The sequence below is a fragment of the Phasianus colchicus genome, chromosome 23 (genome assembly GCF_987193195.1).
Source record: "Phasianus colchicus chromosome 23, bPhaCol1.hap1.1, whole genome shotgun sequence".
In the NCBI taxonomy this organism is placed as follows: domain Eukaryota; kingdom Metazoa; phylum Chordata; class Aves; order Galliformes; family Phasianidae; genus Phasianus; species Phasianus colchicus.
The window spans coordinates 6,006,491-6,027,524 of record NC_143458.1 but is presented as its reverse complement, the minus strand read 5'-3'; the positions used below and the strand labels follow the sequence as shown (position 1 = coordinate 6,027,524).

Below are 21,034 nucleotides of genomic sequence, written 5' to 3'. Positions count from 1 at the left end.
ATGCCATGTACTCCACTCCTTTTGTCTCAGAAAACCAAGAAGGATGCTATCATCTCATTCTCTTTATTAGACCGGGCAATTATGCAATTAATGTGTCAGAAAAAACATTTTTAAAGCACCTCTGGAGTACATCCAGATAGAAAATGGCTAAGCAAAGGGGAAAAATGGGCTAAAGTGGTGATAGAAAGGATGGACCAGCTCAAGTTGGAACGAGGAATTAAAGGGTTGGAACAGCAGACTGCTGTGCACAACAGCTACAGGCAGGGCCCTTGGAGCCTTCATAGCAAAGCCTCACAAGCAGATTTTTAAAATTGAACTCGATGCAATGAAAAAACAGGATTAAGCTGAACCAGAATAAGCCCCTCCATACAAGGGTTTGTGCAGTAACTGTGCCGGATCAAACCTGTCCATTTAACTTGGAAATAGCTGCTACAAAAAGGATGTCCTCCATAGGGAAAATGCCTCTTTGCTGCCTCTGCAGGCCTGGAATTGGTCACATCCCACAGTGTTCTCTAAGTCCCTTCGCAACAGAAGAAAGCACAGCAAGCAAGGGGAGGAAAAATCCAGAGCCTCATAAAAGGATAAAGGACAGAAATGGTGACACGAGCAGCTCCCAAGTGGGGACGAGGTGCACTTCGCCATCCCCCGCACAGCAACGCCGCCCACCAAGGATTATGCAAGTGCTCCATCACATGTCACTAATTAATTGCTAATATGCCAGGAGCCCAAATCAGCAAGGAGAAACATCAGCTGCTCGAAAGGAAACAGGAATGAAATCTGACAGCAGTGACACTGCAATCCCAGAGCCCTCCAATGCTCTGTCCTGAAGGAGAACTTCCTGCAGCAGCAAGTCTGAACACCCCACGTTCCTACAGAACAGCAACAAGCCTTGCACAGCACTGCTGAGCACACCTGCACACAGCTGCCCCACAGCACAGGCCTCTGAACACCCCGAACATGGCACGTGTCCCATCCCACCCCCTCTGACAGCTGTGTCACTCACCGCAGTTTCTGGATGTTGGACGCGACGCCGGACAGGCGGTATATCCCATCCACAATGCCATGCTTCTCAATGAATTCAGTGCAGCTCTTGAGGACCTGGGGGACTAAAGAACAAGTGCCAGTGGTTAGTTGAGCTTGTTATTCGAGTGTGGTTCAGGCTGTGCTCTTGTCACATCCCATCCTGGCTATTGCTTGGTTCTTCCTTAGAGGAGAAAGCTGTCAGAGATGTCACTGCTGGTGAGGAAACTGGACAGAGGTGAGTTCTTTGCTTTAAAGAAGTGCCAGGACCTACGAATCAGCCTGGAGGAAGTCATTCTGGTGAAGCTAGAGACACTGCAAGTCCCATCACAGCTCCCACAAGAACGGTGGTGTTAAATCTCATGTCCAGAAGAGCTATGAAACTGATCCAATATGCTCTCTTTGGCCAAAAGTTTTCCTTTGTTTCCAGACCAACATGGGATTGACTTACACGGTTTGGTTTCAGCAAATACAAATGTTGAGTGGATGCTGCTTTCTGCACAAGGCAAAGTGCAGTGTTTACAACTGGCAATTTCCTCCCCAAAGTACACAACAAACCACACTCACAGAAACAGCAGACAGACCGTGGTATGACAGAATGGAAAAAATAAGCCCAGAAGATGTAATTAGGTGTCAAGTTAATATTTCAGCCACTTCACCAACTGATTCTTTCCAGTTGACTTCAGCCCCACGCAGCATCCACTGCCTGAGCTATCTGTCCATCCGTGTAGGTTTGAGGAGGAGCACGTCATGTTATCTATCATAGGGAGATAAAAGTTCTCTAAGCACAGAGAAAATCAGGACTGAGCTCCTGTGAACAGCAGCAAACCTGCAGGGCAAAGCCCACCTCCGTGTGGATTCCTCCACAACCCACCTTCGTGCCACAACTCCTATGATGATCGAGATTTATTCTTACATTAGATGCTAAAGTCTGATCCTCAATAGGTCACGTGCTGCTTCTATCAAGCAGCAAACGCCATCTGCCACTCAGTTCTCCTAAGTGCTGCTGAACGGAGATGCAGACACACAGCAAGAGAAGAGTTGTTGTAAGTGGTTCCCATGGTGGTCAGCAGAAGCACCCTGGGTTATGGACACGTCTGCTCCACACTTGGGCACACAACAGAACGAATCCATGCAGGCCCAGCCAGGCAGAACGCGTGTTCCCCATTTTGGAATGGGTCCTCAGTGCCAACAGCTGAATAGACGAGAGCAGGGCAGGCAGAACAGATGGCCCTACACCAGAATATGGTTTCAAGAAACATTTTTAGAGGACACTTCATCTTTATGCAAAAAAAAAAAAAAAAAAAATCCACACCTCTTGAAGAAGAAAGTTCTAATGCGTAAAGCGGATAGGGTAGGAGTTGCACCATGCTCCAGCAATTGCCAAAAAAGGCAGCAATATGCCTTGCGTTGCACTGCAGCATTAGACAAGCGCGACCCAGGTATAAATGGATGCAGAAAGATGGGAGATGAGCACAGCACCTTTCCCTGAGGGGGGCAAGGGGCTGATGCTGACACAGGGTGAGGAAGGAGAGCAGCCTGGACTGCAAGACACACGACATCAGTGCTCAGTTTGGTTTCACACAGACAAAGGAAGACAACGTGGGATGTCCCACGAAACCAGCAGCACCCACTGAAAGAAATAAGCAAGCAAATAAATGGCACATTCCCTGCCTGGCTGATTCCCACCACACAGCACAAGGGCAGCCCACGCAGACCCCCTGTTTCTCTGCCCTTCCTTCTGGGCTTGATCTAGCTGTGTAAACACACAGCATGGTGAGAGTGGTATTTATGTCCCCGCTCATCTGAGCAGCAACCCGCTGTGATACAGAGAATGGGGTCAGGGGAGCACGGAGGGGAGGAGGGGGCTGCAGGAGCAACGGCACACAGCGCTCATCATGGAAGGGCTGGGCACAGTCAGAATTAATGCACACTGAAAACAACCAGCAGGCTTCTTCCACGCATTTCCTAATCTGGTTGCCAGGACGATCTGTTCTTTAAGCTAAATATATCGTGCCAGCACCACGGATATTTTGGGGGGAATTTTGCATGGTTGAAGAAGTGACTGAATTACAAGTAGGGCCTTAATTATAGTTGAAGGCCCTTTGCTGCAATGGCGATTCGATTTTTCTAATTTCTGAACAAAGATGACACCTGACAAGTGTGTTTAATCGCCCTCTCCCCTTTGAATTCTAAGCCCCTTAGCTAGATCCACACTTACATACATGTGTGTATGGATGCAAAGAATCATCTATTATCAGAACAAAGCATGAGGAAGACAGCACAGGCAACAGCTTCACTGGGCAAACGTGAGCTCTGCACAACCACCACCACACTGTGCCTTTTGCAGGCACCTGTGCCTGCCAGCCCCTGCTGTGGGGGCACAGAACTGCTGCCCGTGCTGTCTGACCCCACACACAGCCCTTTGCAGATCCAAATCCCCATGCAGATACCAGCATTGCACCAACCCCTGATCTCATTCCTAACCCTCAGCCTCACCATCTCCCTGCAGTGTTGTCACCAACCGTGTGGCCAAACCCACCTCCAGCTGCTGCATCTGAGCACCTCCCCTTGGCGAGGCTCTGAGCCCTGCACACACATCCTGCTCCAAAACCCACCACCTTCCCTCCATCCCTCACCCATTGCTTTTTCCAACCACGGGCACTGTGGCCAATCAATGGGAACGGCTGCCCCAGCCAAGGCCCTGCCAGGCTGCATCCCTGCAGCAGCTGGAAGAATTGCTTCAACTTCTTCCTGAGCATCTCTCTGCTGCTATGAAAGGTTTATTGCATCTCTTAGGGCTCATTAACTGGTTAATTCTTCCCCATTAAGAGGAGGCAGAAGTTTTATGGTTTTCATTCTGAAGAGCAACTTGATTCATCTTGAAATCAGACACATTTCCTCTCCTACCATCTTGTTGTTTTTTTTGTTTTGTTTTGCTTTTCCCTTTTTAATCATTTGTAATGTTCCCTCCCTGGATTCTGTGAGACTTTTATATTTTTATTTTTCCAGTGCATTTCTGGAATCAGAACTATTTGTTCAGCCTGGGGAATGAGGCCTCCCATCAAGCTCCCCTCCAGCAGCATCATTTCCACACCATTACAGCAATAAGGTGTGCTGCCACATAAGCCAGGCCTTTGGCTGGTTAATGGACCACAGCCTGTTGAAATGCAGCTGCTCAGCTGAATTCCTCACACAGCAAACCAACGCAGAAAGCAAAACCTGTCACCCACCAAGCACAGCAAATGTGCCACCCAACCACAAAGGTAAAGCCAAACACGTCCATCTCCCCCACTGCAGAAACACAAGGTTGTTTAAGAACATACCAATGAATATATTCAATAAATAGTGTTGCTCTTACCCCAAACATTCTCCTATTTTTAGCTCAACTTTTCAAAGAAATATCCATGTATTCCCACCCAGGGCATCACCTGCACATGTTTTTACAAGCATACAGACAGCAACACTCCCCACGTAGCCACAGAAAAGCTAACTCTGAAATATTTTCTTCCCGGGACCTTTGGCTCATTCTACATCTGTGTCCTCAAGTTTGAATCACCAGGATTAAGAGAGAAGAACAAAACCAAACAAACAGTGACTTAGAGATGCTCCCTTCCTGATTTTCCAGAAGCGACCCACACTGTAAGGATTCGTACTGCTGAGCTGCTGAGTAAAGTCCAAGGCAGCACAGGCTGCACTATTTCCTGGCAACGTGCAACACTTTTATTTGAAGGTGTGACTCGTGTTCTGCGTCCCTGGTGATAATGGAGAGGGGCCATAAAACACAGATTGGTTACCACGCAGTGCTCACTGCAGAGTCAGCCTCTGGCACTGCTCTCTGCTGTGTAAGATGGGACTGCTTGGTTATGGCAGCTTGGCCAGGAACTGCGTAACAGAAAAAAAGGGCAAGGTCTAAGTCTGAGAAACGTAAATCTCACCGTGCTGCATCAAGCTGGGCAGGCAGGCAGCCACGTTTACAGAGCACCGTGACATCAGCAACACGCTCAGCATCACAGGTGTATCTGTGCTAGGGAATTCCTGCTTTCAGCTGCCACGCTTTTACTGCTTTTACATCCAACATAGGCGTTGTTGTATGGTGCACCCATCTCCCAGGTGGTATCCACTTAACTTTCTGCAGTTGCCTGCATGCATATCCATTGAATGGAACAAATATACTACAGATACACTCCTACACAGACCATTTAGACCAACCACACCACACTAAGTTAAGAGGGGCAGAGCACCCAGCTCAGCAGGAGCAGAGTGAGGGGTGACAGAGCAGCGATTCCTGCATGGAGGAAAGCATTTTTTTTCCTCCTGTTTGTTCCCCCCTGCAGCTGCAGCTTCAAAATGCAAATTAATTTTCAACTCCCTGCTGTCCCCTGGGTCATTCAGGCATAAAGAATGTCTCTCCTCACAGCTGTAGGCATGGTGAAAGGGAGGGGACTGAGAAATTGTCTCTTTTCTTAACTGCCAGAGCTTGTACTGCCTTCTCAGTTCACCCTTTTTGCAACTACTTCCCCAGAAACAAGTAATTCCCTGTGGGAACCCCACGTACCTCTTTGTGATGCTAACCCCATACCCAGCAATCTCGAGTTCCAGCAATTGAGAGGGCAGATGGTGAAGCAATAACAGCGCCTGTTATGGTTGGAAAACTGCCCCAAATAGCTCAGAACTGTTGGCCTTTAGAAGTATCAACTGGTGCTCAACCAGTCTGTGCATCTGCAGAAAGTGGGATCTTCTCTACTCATGTGCACAGTGGGACAGCCACTGCTGCAGGGTCCGTCCTGCTGCAGGGTCTGTGCAGAGCTGCCAGCCCTGAAGAAATGCCCGGGCACACAAAGCACAGCAGCTCTGCACGCTTTACACAAGTGCTCAGGTGATGCTGGCACTTTTTGGAAACGACTGACATGTTTAGATCTGTGAAATTATGCGAACTCAATTAAGGAATAAGTGCTGCCTCAGAATGCACATTGAGAGCCATTTTTTTCTGAGTCTACACTGCATGCAGAGCTGAGGCCAACGGGGGCTCAGATGCACGAAGAAGTGCTGAGATAGGATGGTATTTCTTCACTGCAAAACATTAAGCAAATAGGAAATGGTAGAGGTCCATCAGACCCAGGTTTGGGCTCTAACACACAGCTCAGATCCCAGTGTTCAGATCTCCCCTTTACCATTGGCTCCTCAAGAACAAGATAAATGACTTGGGGAGGATAACAAGTGTACTATCACTCTGTGACATGAAGGATGCAATAAGCTTTCAAAGTTTCAAGCACTGAAAAATGTTTACGGATGGAGAATCACATCCTCACCATCTATGAGTGTTGTTCTCTGAGTTCACTCAGGCCCTGGCAGCCCTGTTACCATTTCTCTTTAACTGAACAAAGTATTTCAGGGAGAATCTTCTCCTTCACTTCTGGTCTTCTCAACAGGACTGGACCATACAGATGCTATTAAAAGAAGAGATGAGTTTCATCAATACCTGCATTACAAGGCAGGTTCACTGGGAAGCACCTGGTGCACCCACTGCTTTGTGAGCAGTAACATCGAGAGGAACCCTGCCCTTACCCAGTGTTTTGTTATGGCTCTCTTCCCACAGCTACCTGAGGGCATTATGCATTTCACCAAAGAAGTAAGCACGCATCATCTTTCCTGTGGCACCAATGAGAGGTGAGGATGCAGTTGGGTGCTGTTAAGAAGCTTATCTGATGAGCATAATAGTCATCAGAAGAGAACAACCCTCTCCTAGTAAGCAGTTGTTGCTAGTGCCCAGTACATAACAGTGTATGCTCTAATCTGACCCCGCAGTTTGGAAAGGGCTCAGGTTTAATTTTTTTCAATGCTGCCCAACTTGTCACAAATAACTGATAATAAATCTGGGGAATTGGGGATAACATGAGGAACAGAGACCAAGAATCAGGAGTGTTAATAAGCTTTGTCTTCTGTTGGCATTTTCTTTTTCAGCACGAAAAGCAACACCTCCTCCTGTATCTCAAGCACAAAGAGGAAAAGCACAGCTCCTCTGATGGGAAAACTGGAAATCAAACTGTGCCATTTCCACACCCTCCTTGTCCAGTTAAGGAAGCTGATAAACTATCAATGCAGCAAATGCACAAAGATGTATCAATGCAACACATACAAGGGGAGGAACAAAACACATCATTTGCTTTTAGCCTACAAAATCCACTGTGAATAGAGCTGACTTTGCAGGATGGATGATGTCATGAGTAACAGGGCACATCGGGGTTAGCCTGCACCCAATTCCAACCGCCCAGAGAGAAGCAATATTTCCATCCAGTGTTGGGCAACAGGAGCTTTTCAGTGTAGGATTAACTACCAGGATTTACACCTCTGCCTCTGTAATCCAAGTGATTCCAGCCCGTTATCCCACACACACCTGAACACCCTGCACACCCCTGCACAGGGATCTCTCAGCTTTGGTCCGGGAGCTCGCTGCATCTCAGTGCAGTGCCCAACCAGCTGCCAGCAGAGCTCCAACAGCAGCCCCTGCACGGCCCACAGCAACCACAGCACTGTGTGCAGCTGCAGAGCAGGGACAGCAACGTTCCCCAACCTTCTGAGGCACAACTGAGGACGCGGTACGGATGCTGCAATGCAGCATTTAAGCAGCTCCCACGCTAAACAAACACATCCTCCGCCAGCACAGATCTGTCTAATTGGGGTCGGGCTACATTTCAGTGCTGTTTGGTTTCCTTTGAGAGAAAAAAAATCAGGGGGAAAAAAAAGGCTGCTTACCCACAGAGGGCACAGAGCCTTCACCCATCGGGGACTGCGCTGGATTTGCTGCACCTTGCAGCTCTGCACAACAAAGCAGCAGTGCGGGCACCAGGGGCACAGAACCCACTGGGAACGTCCCTCAGGATGAGGCAGAATGAGCTGCTCCCTGCTGAGCACGGTCTGCTTTCAAGTGGTGGCAGGGAAAGCACTCAAAGCCCAGAAGAGCCAACAAATGAATAATGCACTAAAATTAAATGGAGATGGTGCTCCCAAGGCAGGCTGTGATGGCCATTGGGTATGTATTGCATAAGGCAGCATGCTTGAGGGGTGCACCACCATGGCCTTGGATAGATTTAAACCCAAGAGAGAAGTCAAGAATCCCTCATATCAAAACTGGTTTTACTCCTACAGGCATCATCCCATCAGTGGGTACCTACACGTGGAACAAGAAGGGCTGGCTGTGCTGCTTTCACTGCAAACAACGTGCACAAACACAAAATGGCCCAAAGTGTAAACACACTACAAACTGGAATTAAAAAAAAACACAAAAAAACAACACAAACCTGGACCCTAAAACCAGGATGTTACAGTTGCCAGCCCATAATCACTGCAATCCACAACATGAGTCACCAGTCATAAAGGGAGATTTTAAGGCGCAGTACTCACATCCCTACTGCTGTTCTTGCAAACATTTTTTAACATCCTTACCTCCCTCCCTATGCCTGTTTATAGGGTTACTTCTCAGGTGCCTACACAACAATTAAAAAATTGACAAATTGCATCATCAAAAATGAGAAGGCAATAGCACCAACGGCCTGCTTGCATCCTATCACACCCAGCCACCCTCCCCTGGGAGAAACTCCGGTAAGCAGAGCCATTATGTCCTGCAGTTCTGCAGACACAAGTTCTGTCACGCCAGCCTGAGATGCATTTTCTGCCTCAGTGAAGCCCAAACTCAAAAATTCAAGGGATCTCAGATAAAGCTTTGCCAATTAAGGAGCTGAATGCAGAGCACACCTACAGAGCTCTGCGGGATGCTGTCACCTGGACTCCTGCTCCACCAATAATATCTCTGCTGTATCACTTTCCTCCTGGACACCTCATGCCAATGCATTCTCCTTCTGACAGAGATGCAGAATGAGAGTGCTGCTTGCTGTGCTCACAGAAAGACAACATTCTGCAGGAGGTAAAGCACCTGCTCTGTTTGCACGTTCCCTCTGGGTGCACAGACATGCAATGCAACTTCCAGCTCCGCCATCTGAGCCCACTGCCTCAGTGCTCATTTAACAAAGCATCAGACCTCTCAGCTGTTGTCCTTCCATCTCACTTTCACTCTCTCCATCTACTCTTCTCTCACCATAACAGTGAATCCTCTCACACACACAGCAATGTTTATTTCCCTGCCAAAAAAATATTTAGTATTTATTCAAAGACTTCAAGAGATGGAGAACTCATCTCCAGTGCTTCCCACACTGAACCATCACGTCTGTCTCTAATTAGCATTAGCCTCAATTAATCTTTCAGCCATCAATTCCCATTACACATTTCTCCACTGGTACCAATTTGCCCCTTGCTAGATACGATCCCTCTTTTATCTTTACATTCTCAGCAGAGGAAGAACTCAGCATTGAGCTGCTCCTTACCATCCTGGCCAGAGTTGAGCAGATGCTCTCCCAGGTCACAGCCGAACACCCTTTCCTTCAGGATCCCCCTCTGTTTCAGTTTCTGTTTGGTTGGGCGGGACTTCATGAAGGAACGAAGGAAGGTGATGAGCTTGCCGTGTTTCTTTGACACTGTACAACAAAACGAAGAAAGAAATTGGTTTCAGATTGGGCTCAGTTGGACAAGGTCGAGCATAACACAACCGATGGAGCACGTAAAAACTCTAAGAACATTACTAACAATCGTATGCCCAAGGAGGCTGTGGATGCCCCATCCCTGCAGGCATTCAAGGCCAGGCTGGATGTGGCTCTGGGCAGCCTGGTCTGCTGGTTGGTGACCTGCACATAGCAGGGGGTTAGAATAGATGAGCATTGTGGTCCTTTGCAACCCAGGTATTCTATGATTCTATGACATGCAGATAAAACAGATTTTCTGAAGTCCAGTAATAAAGAGCTGGCTTCTGTTCTGACTCTTGGGCAGCAGAGGCGACATGGGAGCTGTAAGGAAAGCATTTAACACAAAGAAACATTGATCTGGAATGTGGCTTCGGGTGGGAATTACTAAAGCACTGCCCACCGATGGGCTGCACCATGCTGCAGTGTTCACCTGTGTGGAAGGAACAAGGCTGAGCTAAGCTTTTGCATCAGGTCCCTTTTAGCAGCTTGACAGCGCTGCATTGATACGCAGCACCAAAATACACCTGAAATCCCCAGCAAAACCCAGGTCTGCATTCTCAGCTGTCCAACCAAATCATGTAATGAAATGCAGAAGCATAGAGCAGGACAAACTGTGATGATGGGGACTTTAATTACAGGAATGTTTTCAGTTTGATGGGGCTCTTTAATTACACACAACAAACGAGCAGACCGTGCTGACACACCAAACAAAGCTGGGGCAGATTTTGGTTGTGCCCATCACAGTGCAGTAACAGCTCCTTTATCAGCTCCCACCAGCCCTGCTCAAAGGCAGATGGAGTCTCATCCTGACCTGTGTGCAGCCATACAGGGTTACACCATTGGGATGCTGTGATAACGCCACCAGGGCCGGCAGACCTGGGACAGACCTTTGTACCAGCCTGACAAATAATACACACGGACTCACTGAATCATTTCATAGACAATGCATGCAGTTCTTGCTTGACTTAATGAAAAGCAAACCCATCAGATAATGGAAGAACGGAGAAAAACACCCAATCCCAATGCTGCAGAAATGATGACTCTGTGCCAGCACCTCTGACCAGCAGCACAGTGCAGTGCATACACCTCAGTGATGTCAGGGTGTGCTTTGCTTGGCACTGACACACATTTACACCTCTACGCAGAACGCAGACCCTTTTCAGACAGAATCAATCCGCTCTTAGGCTGCTCAGTACAGGTTAAAATAACTGTTGTGTTTTCTGCACCATTAAGCAGAGTCCTGCAAACACAGTGCAGCAATCCATGACAGAGCCAGGCAGTGCTTGGGCAGACCAAGGAATCCGAGCTTTGCCTATCCCAGCCCAGGGGAACAGCTGCATGCTTCCTTGGTTAAACAGCCTTCTCTGAATCACTGCCCTCCCTGCAAGAGTTTCTCAGCCTAAAGCAACTTCTGGGGCTTACACATAGGCAGGAATGATTCACTGATAAGAGGAGTCAGGCTTCTCTGGAGTGGGGGGAGAAAATGTGAGAGAATTCCAGCAGTGCTCTCCTTGCTGACAGGTTATCAAAAGGAACAAAAAAACCACGTAGGTGTCTGATCAGGATAAGCTATCACAAGAACACAGGAGGCTGTCAGGTTTGCTGTCTTGGGGCCAATAGCAATAAAGGAGAAATGCTTTCCATCCCACTTCCAGCTCCTCTGGCATCATTTGACCCTCAAACCAGCAAAGCATATCCAAAGAGATTTCATTTCTGATTCATTTCTGTTTTGATTAAGCTAGCACAGCAGTCCCAGTTTCTGTATAAACACTGACACCAAGGTTGCTACCATGAATTCTGCAGAATAAATGTTTTCTGCTCCAAAACACCACACCAAAACCCCTGCTGTCACAGCTCCAGCAGCAGCAAGGGCACCCAGGTGCCAACCCAGTGCTCTGGCTCTGCCAGCCCAAACTGGAGTGCAACAACATAATGGATGCAGGGAGAGGATCTATACCAGAAACAGACCTAAAACTGTTCCAGGCACTGGAAATCTGGACAAATGACTTATTAACCCTTTCCTACTCTTCTTCATCAGCCTATCTATACATTCCCAGTGCTGCAGAATTAGCAAGGGAAATGCAAACACAACTAAGTGAAAATCCTAATATTTAGCCACGTTACTTTCCATCTCAAATGCAAACGCTGCAGAGCAAGTTGTTTGTCAAGAAGCTGCAGCTCTCCTAGAAAGAAGAGGGCTCATCTCCCTCCAAGGGCAGGTTTGGCCAAGCGAGCAAAGCCAAACTCTGTCAGCCAGGGTGAGAATGGCTGCGAAAAAAAATAATAACAAGTCAAAAAATAACCCAAAGCTGGACTACTTTGAAAGTTTTGCTGGCGAGAATACATCAATTAGGAGTGCAAAAAAAATACCACACCCTTCAGTGCCACAGCTGTGCTGGCCAAAGCCTTTGTGCACCGAGGGGAAAGCAGCAGAGCTGCGTGCCAGGCTTGCTGTGGCTCTGGGAAGCTGCCATCCCCGATCAATCCGTGCCGTTGTTGCCATTCCACCCAGCCTTTGTAGTGTAAGCAAGGCCCCAAATTCCCCTGGCATTGATAAAAACTATTAAATAACAATTACTTCATTAAAAGCAGGGCTTGCTCGCCCTCATGCCGCAGACTATAAAGCACTTCAGGATATACTTTACACAGCTCGTTTCCTGGAGAAATGTGTCAGCCAGCAGCTGCTTCAAAGCGCTTTTGTGGGTGCAGATCAGCACAAAGTGCTTTTCCTGGGTTACTGAGGGCTGAATACCCACAAGGATCACTTAGGACACGTTGAGGAATTGCCCACCTTCCTCCGAGCATCGCAGAATTCCTTTTGGGTTCCCCCTGCAGGGCTGCACTGGGAGCTGAATCATGGAAGTGACCTGGATCAAAGCAACCTGCTGAACCAGCAGTATCATGGATGGGCTGTGAAACTCTAATGGAGACCATTTCTAAAATGTAGTATTTAATTACAACAGCTGTCCACTGCAGCACAAGCAGAATGAGCTCTGCCTCCTGACCCCTTGGCTTTGAATCACGGGGATCAAACAGGACAATTCTCTCAATAAATGCAGCCTGTGTACCCAAATCTTTCTGTGCTTTTCCCCTCTCCTTTTCAGTCATTTCTCACTGCAGCACTCTGAGAACAAAATACAGGACAGACAACATTGTACAATGAGACACTTGCATCCCAGGAGGGCATCTCCTGCCTCTTCTCAGAGAATGGGGAAGTTAAGAGAAGCAGACACGAGCAGCTCTCAGCACTTGCAGTTTATGTGCACATAAGAACCAAGTGCTCACAGACACACAGCTTATGGTGATCCAGCACCAAATTTCGAGCAGGATAACGGCAGCTTCCTATGGCACATCCTCACCCATCCATTGCCTCTCCCCTTCCAACCCACTCCTAGAAAAAAAATCCTCTCCATGGGATTGTTGACAGCAGCATGTTTTCTAATAGACAATTGGTAAACTTGGACTCTAGGAGAAGATCTGAGCTGCTCGCTGACCCACATTCCAGCACACATCACTGTTTGTTTCTCCTGCTCCCCCCAGGGGCTGAGTGCTGCTGAGCCCAAGCAGCCCCTGCTGAGAGCTGCTGCAGGGCTAAGGGCAAAGCAGGGCCACGTGCTTGGGTCATAACACATCAACAAACTGCAACACGCAGTCACAAAATCAAAGATGGAATCAAGAGGTGTGGGAATGTCTTTAAAAAAAAAAAAAAAAAAAGCACAGCGAGGGATTGCGAAATGAAAGCGAAATCCATCCTCTCTGCTGAGAGATTTACAGTAAGGCGAGCTGAAATCATTCCAGGCTATCAGCCCCCAGAGACCCACTTTCCTCCAAAATTAAACTCCACTGTGGGGAGAGAAAGAGCAGCAATGGGAACCAGGAGCATATCAGATAGGTGGCAAAACTCAGCGGAGCTGCTACCTATCTGATATGCTCCTGATTCTGCAGACGCTGATCACAAACAGGTTCACCTGCACAACCAGCGCCAGAGCAGACTTAGTTCAGCTGCTTCCCCTCAGAGCAGTTCTCTCTTCTGAAAACCTCAGTCAATATTTTTAATATCCTCCCCTTCACACTTAGCAAGACGTGCTCTGTGGACCCACATCTTACTGGAGAGAAATCATCCAAAGCCAAGAACTGAGTCACATCTCCCAGTTCTCTGTCATGTTCCTTAGCAACGGGGCATTTTGCTTCTTCCCTCCTGCCACAACAGATTCTATTTTGGAAGCTAATTTATACAGCCCTAAAAACCCAACCAGAATTTGGAACCACGCACCATCACATTCCTTTAGCTCTTGAATGGGACCAACCACCACATCAGTAACCACATCACTGGGCTCCCTTGCTGGCCATAAGGATTTTTAGGAAGATTTCGGAATTCCAGAGATCTGAGTCTAAAAATATCCTTCTACCTCATATCTAATAGCCTTGATAAGTGTGTATTTGCTTGTTTGCTCAGTGAAAGCAAACAACGATGGCTGAGCACCGTGATGCTGCAGTATTTACCAGCTGCCATCAGCTGAGGCCAGCCTCTGTGCCACAAGTCAGGAAATAGGTTAAAAGTGATTCATTTCATTCTCACTCAATAAAAATCATCAGAAATAACCAGGATGGTAAGAACAGGCCAAGAACAAGCACATGATTCCAGCTACTCTGAGAGCACCACAACCACAGAGAGATCATTCAAACTGGTGAGCAATGTTGCTGCTCTTACTCACAAAGCCTAACAAAGTGCACATCTGTGATGGTGCACACACACGTTACCTACAGTTTGAAGACCTACCTACAGTCTGGAGATGGCTTCTATACCCCCAGGTGAAAATACATAGAAGAACCACTCACACTGACAAAAACTCTTCCCAGGCACTTTGCTGCTGAATTTTCTGGAGTATTTACAATGGGATAAAGCAGTAAGTGCAAGGCCGAGTGCATCACCTGCCCACAGACATGGAATTCTGGTACCAAGAAATCTGCAACACTTTTCAGGTAAAGAGATGCCTGACCTTTTCATCAACTCAAAGGCCCTAAAGGAGCACGAAGATCATATGGCCTGACCTCCTGAGCAAACAGAGCACAGGACACCTCAGAATTCATTTCTTGAAGGAGAGCATCTCTACCCTGTGGGGAAGCAGTCTGTGGCCAGGAGATATAAATCACAGCTGAAGGCTAAATGAGAAGAGAGAGGTTTCAAAGGTACAAGAGCTGACAAGGTCAACCTGTTAATTCCATTAACCTATTAATTTCATTAACATTTCCCTTGTATTTGGAGAAAAAAGCAGCACTAATAGAGGCAGGGATGGGCTTCAGTCAGGTAATGCAGGTCCTTGCAATGGGAGTGGGGAAAAGGTAACAGCCAGGTGACAGCAGGGCAGCAGCAGGATGAGGAGTGCGAACTGGGAAATGCAGAGCTAGGAGAAAAGGAGCAAAAGGGACACCTGCACTATTTTTTTTTTCTGCCTTTTTTTTGTTGTTCATAGTACACTATGCCAAATCTCTATGTATCCCAGTGGAGCTCAGTGCAGCTCTCTTGCTTATCTTGCTCCTTGGGGATTAATGATCCTCCTGAAAAGCTGTTCTGGCAGAGGCAGTGCATCACTGGCACAACCAAACCTCTATCTGTCCACCAGGGACACCAACAGCTCCCAGCCTCGCTCTGACTAGGAGGAGATCTGCCTTTGCCCTCCCTTATTCTCACTGCCTGCAAACCCCAGCCATATGCCCTGTGCTGTACCCTCTGCTGACCAAAAAGCTTCAGAACATCCTGAAGCCAGAGCACGGCTGCTGGCTCCTCACCCACACTGCTGACACAGACAGCAGCACTGCTGCAGGAGATTGTCCAAGAAGCTGACAGTAACCAAAGCCAACCCTGAGTACCATCAAGACACACGCACGCAGCCCAGAGCCTTCACTTGTCATCCAAGCACAGCTCTGACATCAGCCAAACCAGGATAACCGGAGTGACTGCAGTCAAGTTCCTCCAGTTCTGCATGCAGCACACTTTTGGCTTGGGTGGTGGGAGGAGGCAAGCAGTGAAAAAAGACCTGACATGAATCACCGAACAGCAGAAGCTGAATAACAGCAAGTTTGCCAGGTGAGACCCAGTTCTGGACTGAGAGGGCGTCTGCTTTCATGCAAGGCACTGGGAAAGGAGCTGCTGTTCCCTCAGAAAGGGATGTGAGCAACTCAACTGGGCTGAGGAGGGCTCAGCTCAGGGCACAGCATCTTCCTTCTCCCAAACCAGCACAGACCTGCCACACTGGGAGCACTGCATACCTCCCAGTTCTTGTTGCAGCTCTCCCAGGCTGGCGCTGAAGATCCCTATCTCCATTTCCACTAGCCAGAGGGCAGATGTTTACCATCCACACCAGCTACTTTCACACTGCCGTGACCTACTCTGCCAGGGTTGACATCAGGACAGTTCTTTGCCTATTCACAACCCTGACTTTTTCAACTGTTTCTACTTCAGCTATTGACACCTACATTAACCCCCATGAGGATTCTGGCTTTGGAAGCCAAATCTGCTTCCACAAATCTGGAGTGGAAATGATATTGAGCACAAGTAACACAGGACACATTCATGTCAGTCACTTTATATGGCACTGAGGATGAGAATTACGTATCCCCATACATCTCCTTACACTCCTGAAGTGTACAAAAGCTTTACTGAAAATCAGGCCCAATGCATTTGTGGACTTGCAGCCAACTAAATCTACTTTCTAAGACTCAGGAATGCAGACATTGCATTGTTCTGCGTGCTTTATTCTTCTCCTTTATCATAGCAGCCCGGAGCTTTGATTTCCAGTGACTCTTTCATCATGCCTGTGTGATGCCCAGAACAAAGGAGGTCGAGGAGGAGTGGAAAGGGAAGGCCTCCTGCCTGCTCTCTCATAAATAATAAGACCCCGCAGGGCACTTGGTCCTTAAAATAGCCGGTAGCTTCTAGGAGGCTTTCTGAAGAAATAGGAACAGACGAGCCGTGGCTATTTGCAATGGGGCTGCTATGATCCCACTAACTGCTCCTCCTGGGAATTTTGTTTCCCAGAGCTGCACTCGGTGCCCCGGGGCTCCGGCACACAATGGACGAGCAGTTCTAAATAGGAAGCCCCATTTTCCAAACAATACCATCCATAATATTAATGCTTGGGAATGCATCCTATGTCCTCCGAGAGCTGGTCTGAGAGGAGAGGGAAAACAAAGGATAACGTGATATGCAAAGGTCTATTGAAATGCAAATGTTAGACATGCCCATCTGTCAGCCGCCTCTTTGGAGGGGTATAAACCCGTGGGTAACCCCGGTCAGCAGAGCACGCTCATGGGAGGGGGTCCGGGAGCTCCGGAATTCTTCCTCCCCTGGGATCGGGGTGGAAATCCTCACACCAACCCTCCCAGATCCAAAATGAACACCTTAACAGCTCCGGCCTGCTACACACCCATGGCCCGAGCCTAAGTGCAATAAACACAGTTTATGGCTGCGGATCTAGGAAGCAGGAAGGTGCGACAGAAACCTGAAACCAGAGGTTAGTAAAAACGAAACAGAAGTAAAGTGGCAAAGAGGGGAGGCGTGCGGGCTTCCACCGGTCCCTGCTACGGGCACAGCCCCGGGCTGCGGCTGGCGGTGCCGCTCCCATCCCGCACAGCGCACAGCCCCGCTCGGTAGGAAAAGCCGTCTAAAGACGTTCCCCAAAACGGCGAACCGAAGACCTGCCAAGTTACTAGGCAACAAGTGGCCGCCGGGACCGACAAACGCAAAGCTTATATAAGGAAGGAACCGGAGCCGCTCCGCTCCCTTACCTCCCCGACGTGCTCCGGCGGCAGCGCCCGCCCGGCTCCGCGCAGCCCGGGGCTCTCGCGGCTCTCACTGCAGCCGGCGCGGATCGGAGCGGAGGTTCGGAGCTCACCGCCCCCGAGCTCCTTCAGGCCCCTCCCCGGCACGGCGCCCCGCCGCCCGGCTCCACCTCCCCAGGTGCCTCCTTCCCCCCGCAGCCGGGGATGGAGCGCAGAGGGACGCGGCTCTATCCGGGCAGCGCTCCTGGCGGCCCCGATCGCGTCCCCTTCCCTCCCAACCCCCGTTATCGAGACGGGTTTGCCCACAGCTTTCCCATTCCTCGCATGGAGTTAAACTGCGCTTCACGCCCCGAAGGGTACAGAGAACAGCGCGCTAAGGTCAAAGGCCTGCTAACGGCTGCTGTGGGATGTCTGTTCACCCCCCGCGCCCAGGGGGAGCTTTCCCCAGAAGCCAGGAGGGATCTGCTGCCCAACCCAGGCACGGCCGGACCGGACCTGAGCATCGGGAGCTTCGCTTCTCTCCCGACCGCAGCGCTAAGGAAGCAGCGCTCCTTCCCAACCCGCGTGGCTGCGAACCAACGCGCTTTTTGGCCGCACTGATCCGATCACAAAAAAAAAAAAAAAAAAAAAAAAAAAAAAGGATTTCTGTCCCAAATTCTCCCCAGGTCTGTTGTTTAAAACCAAAGCCAAACGACACGGAGCGTTTTGCAGTGACCTCATTTATAGCCTGATTCTCAACCCCAACTATATTAGCACCCCCAGCCCTGAGCAGAAGGCACAGGGCAGTGGGGACAAAACCTGGCAGGGCTGAGCCCCGCAGCCCCGTTTCTCTCCAGTGAATGGCATTACCTGCATCTGCTTGAGGAATAAATGCCGTGCTCTGTTGAGCCACGCTGACCCCCAGCACCTCACTCAGTTCACTTCATCAATCCATCTCAGAACCGTGGGCTCACTGGGTCAGCTGGGCAACCTCAGGGTCAGGAGATGAAAGAGGAATCTGCTTCTGTGTATGCAGACATGCTGATGGTCAGGAGGTGAAACACTCCTTTCGGTGTTCAAATGTGTTATTTTCAGAATTGCTTGCTGACTCATATCTCCTAATAACGCTTTTCTCCAGCTATTTACTCAGTATTTATTGCCGGATTGTTTTGCTTGGACTATGACCACATCACATTTCTTTTTTCCTTAGCAGCCAACCGTGACTGCTGGAATCCGGTTCTGTGTGCACCCAGGTACAACCACTGCACACACAGAACCCACATCCTGCTACCAGGAACGTTCTTCCTATCAAACCCACTGCTAACCATCACTATAATCCCCACACAAACAGCAAACGGATGCAAAAGAAGCAACGCTATCCAAAATTCACAGGCAGAAGGCACACACAGCAATTCAGAACAGAAAATCAGCCCGCATGGGGCTGCAGAGCAGTCATATGGATGCTCAAAACTGACAGGATAATGAGTCTGCTGCTTTGTTTTTTTTACTGTAGGACCCAACGCATCTGAGTGCGTTGTGACAAGCTGCCCCGGTTTGCACAGAAAAAAAAACTTCCAAATATTACATTCACAAAGGTATATAAAAAAAAAAAGCAGTTAGGAATGACACAAAACAAGTGGGGAAGAGAGGACTTTCACTCACCTTCCCTTTAGCAAAAGCAAGTTCCCATGAGAACAGGTCAAAGAATTTGATGCAAGCTTTCTGCTGCAGTTACAGGATTCAGTGCTGAAGAAGAATGAGCACGACACCGACACGAGTTCTTAAATGAAATCCTGCAGATGAAACTTCACATCAGCCGAGTCTTCCAGACTAATCAGAGACACAAGCTGAAGGGGGGCAAACCCTAAGGGCCAGAGCAATGCTGTGATCTCTGCTGTGCTGCAGCTTAACGCCGCTGCTGGGGGGAGGGAAGGAGAGCAGAGAGGCAAGGAGGGATGGCAGGGCTCGGCGCACAGCAGAAGCTTGTAAGCAGAGGTTTGATGTGAGCATCACTGTGACCCTCTGTGACTCCACTGCCAGGAGAGGTCAGAGCCACCAGCGAGGGCTAAAGCCACCAGGAGAGCTTTCTGTTGTGGCTCAACAACTTGGCTCCTGCACTCATCCAATTAGTCAGGAATGATTCACAATTATGCATGGAAAAGGAGAGCAGAACCGACCACCTTTCTGCCAGGAATTCAGAGCTCTGAGCACAAACACAGAGCTTTGCTCAAGCCAACTATTCTTAGAGCCAAGTCCCACTCTGACAGAGCTTGTGAGAAAGGAAAAAAGTCTTGTTTTAAAATAACAAGAACTCCCAACTGGAACACATGGAGAGCAGTGAGAAGGAGCACAGAGCACTGGGCACGGCCACCCCAGCATCACCCCTGCAAGAACCTTCAGTTTTATAACAGAAGCACCAATACAATGCTTTCATATTACTGACAAGATACACAGACTGTGCACTGATTCATACACCACCATTATTGCTTTCTTTTCCAGCTCAGACACCCCAAGAAATACAGCCCAGGCTCACCACACATCCACCCCTCAAATGTTGGGAGCTCAAAGCTACCATCTATGGGTTCAGCTGCCCCAGAGAGCCTGCAGCCATCTCACCCAGAAGAAATGGCAAAGAGGGAGTGCAGAAATCAACCTGCATCTTCCTTCTCCCCATGCTGGGGTGGGCAGAACTCATTCCCTGAGTGCAGGGCTGCTATCTTTCTCTTCCTTCCAGCACAACCGGCTATGCCAGGAAAAACACGAGTGTGGATCTGGCCCAGGTTGGACACAGAAGCCTCATTCACTGCTGTCCCACACCTGTGCTGTCACTGTGCCACCAGGTGCAGAGAAATCAGCCCTGTGCTCACCGTGCACGTGACTGCACAGGCAATGCTCACGTGAGATAACTGATGCCTGTAAAGCTCCTGCTTTGCACACACGGCGTTTGTTTCTGCAATTACAAAGGTTCTCTGGTGTGGGGGTTGGGAGGGAAGGAGAGGACGGGCAGGTCTTGGAGCTGACCTAGAAACTCAGCTAAAAAGGCAAAAAAAAATTTAAAAAAAGGCTATGTATGAAACAGACAAAACCAAACTGCATCCATCTTCCCCCCTCAGGTCCCCAGAACACGCAGATGCCCTTTTGGTGTAGCACAGACTTTTCCTGCAGCTCCTTCCCCACATCACAGATCATTCTGTAACACCCAAAGCTCTGTTCTCCTGGAGGGAAACCATCACATCCAGCCCTTCTGAAGAGAATTTCAATCAGTTTACTCACAAACACCAGATAACCATCACGACAAAACCAACAAAACGCTACAAATATCCCTTTTTTCCAGAGTGCCAACACCACATCAACTGCAAACATCACCAAAGACTCCAGACAGAGTCTGTGGGTAAGAAGCACATCCGTGGGTGCCTGCAAACACTGCCCAAATGTGGGAGCTCTGCTTCCTACCACCGCCACAAACAGCTGCACCAGTCAAGGATTAAAGGATTAAGGAGGAAAAAACACTGACTTCCTAATGCTGTGTGTCCCCAGGAATTGATCTGCAACATTTAACATTCTTGCTCACCCCTCACTTAGGAGCTAGCTGGGGTTTATAGATTGCATTTACGTGGTCAGTAGTTCAGGTTTGCCACCGGAGGCTGAATCCAAAAACAAGTTACAGATAAAAGGAT

At 48.8% G+C, this 21,034-nt stretch overlaps 1 protein-coding gene across 8 annotated transcripts in view; it reads right to left on the bottom strand.

The window, feature by feature from the left end:
- The window catches only part of ARHGAP32 (Rho GTPase activating protein 32), a 176,578-nt gene that overhangs the window by 19,923 nt on the left and 135,621 nt on the right, over positions 1-21,034 (bottom strand). For 6 of the 8 annotated variants that reach the window (XM_031599737.2, XM_090123405.1, XM_031599735.2 and 3 more), the window contains 2 exons: positions 9,402-9,551; positions 1,004-1,106 (listed from right to left, as the gene is read on the bottom strand). In XM_031599737.2, coding sequence (XP_031455597.2) covers positions 1,004-1,106; positions 9,402-9,551 — 253 coding nt within the window. Of the gene's footprint in view, positions 1-1,003; positions 1,107-9,401; positions 9,552-17,384; positions 17,977-18,227; positions 18,250-21,034 lie in introns of those variants that run through there. The other 2 variants (XM_090123408.1, XM_090123407.1) reach the window with 2 other exon arrangements.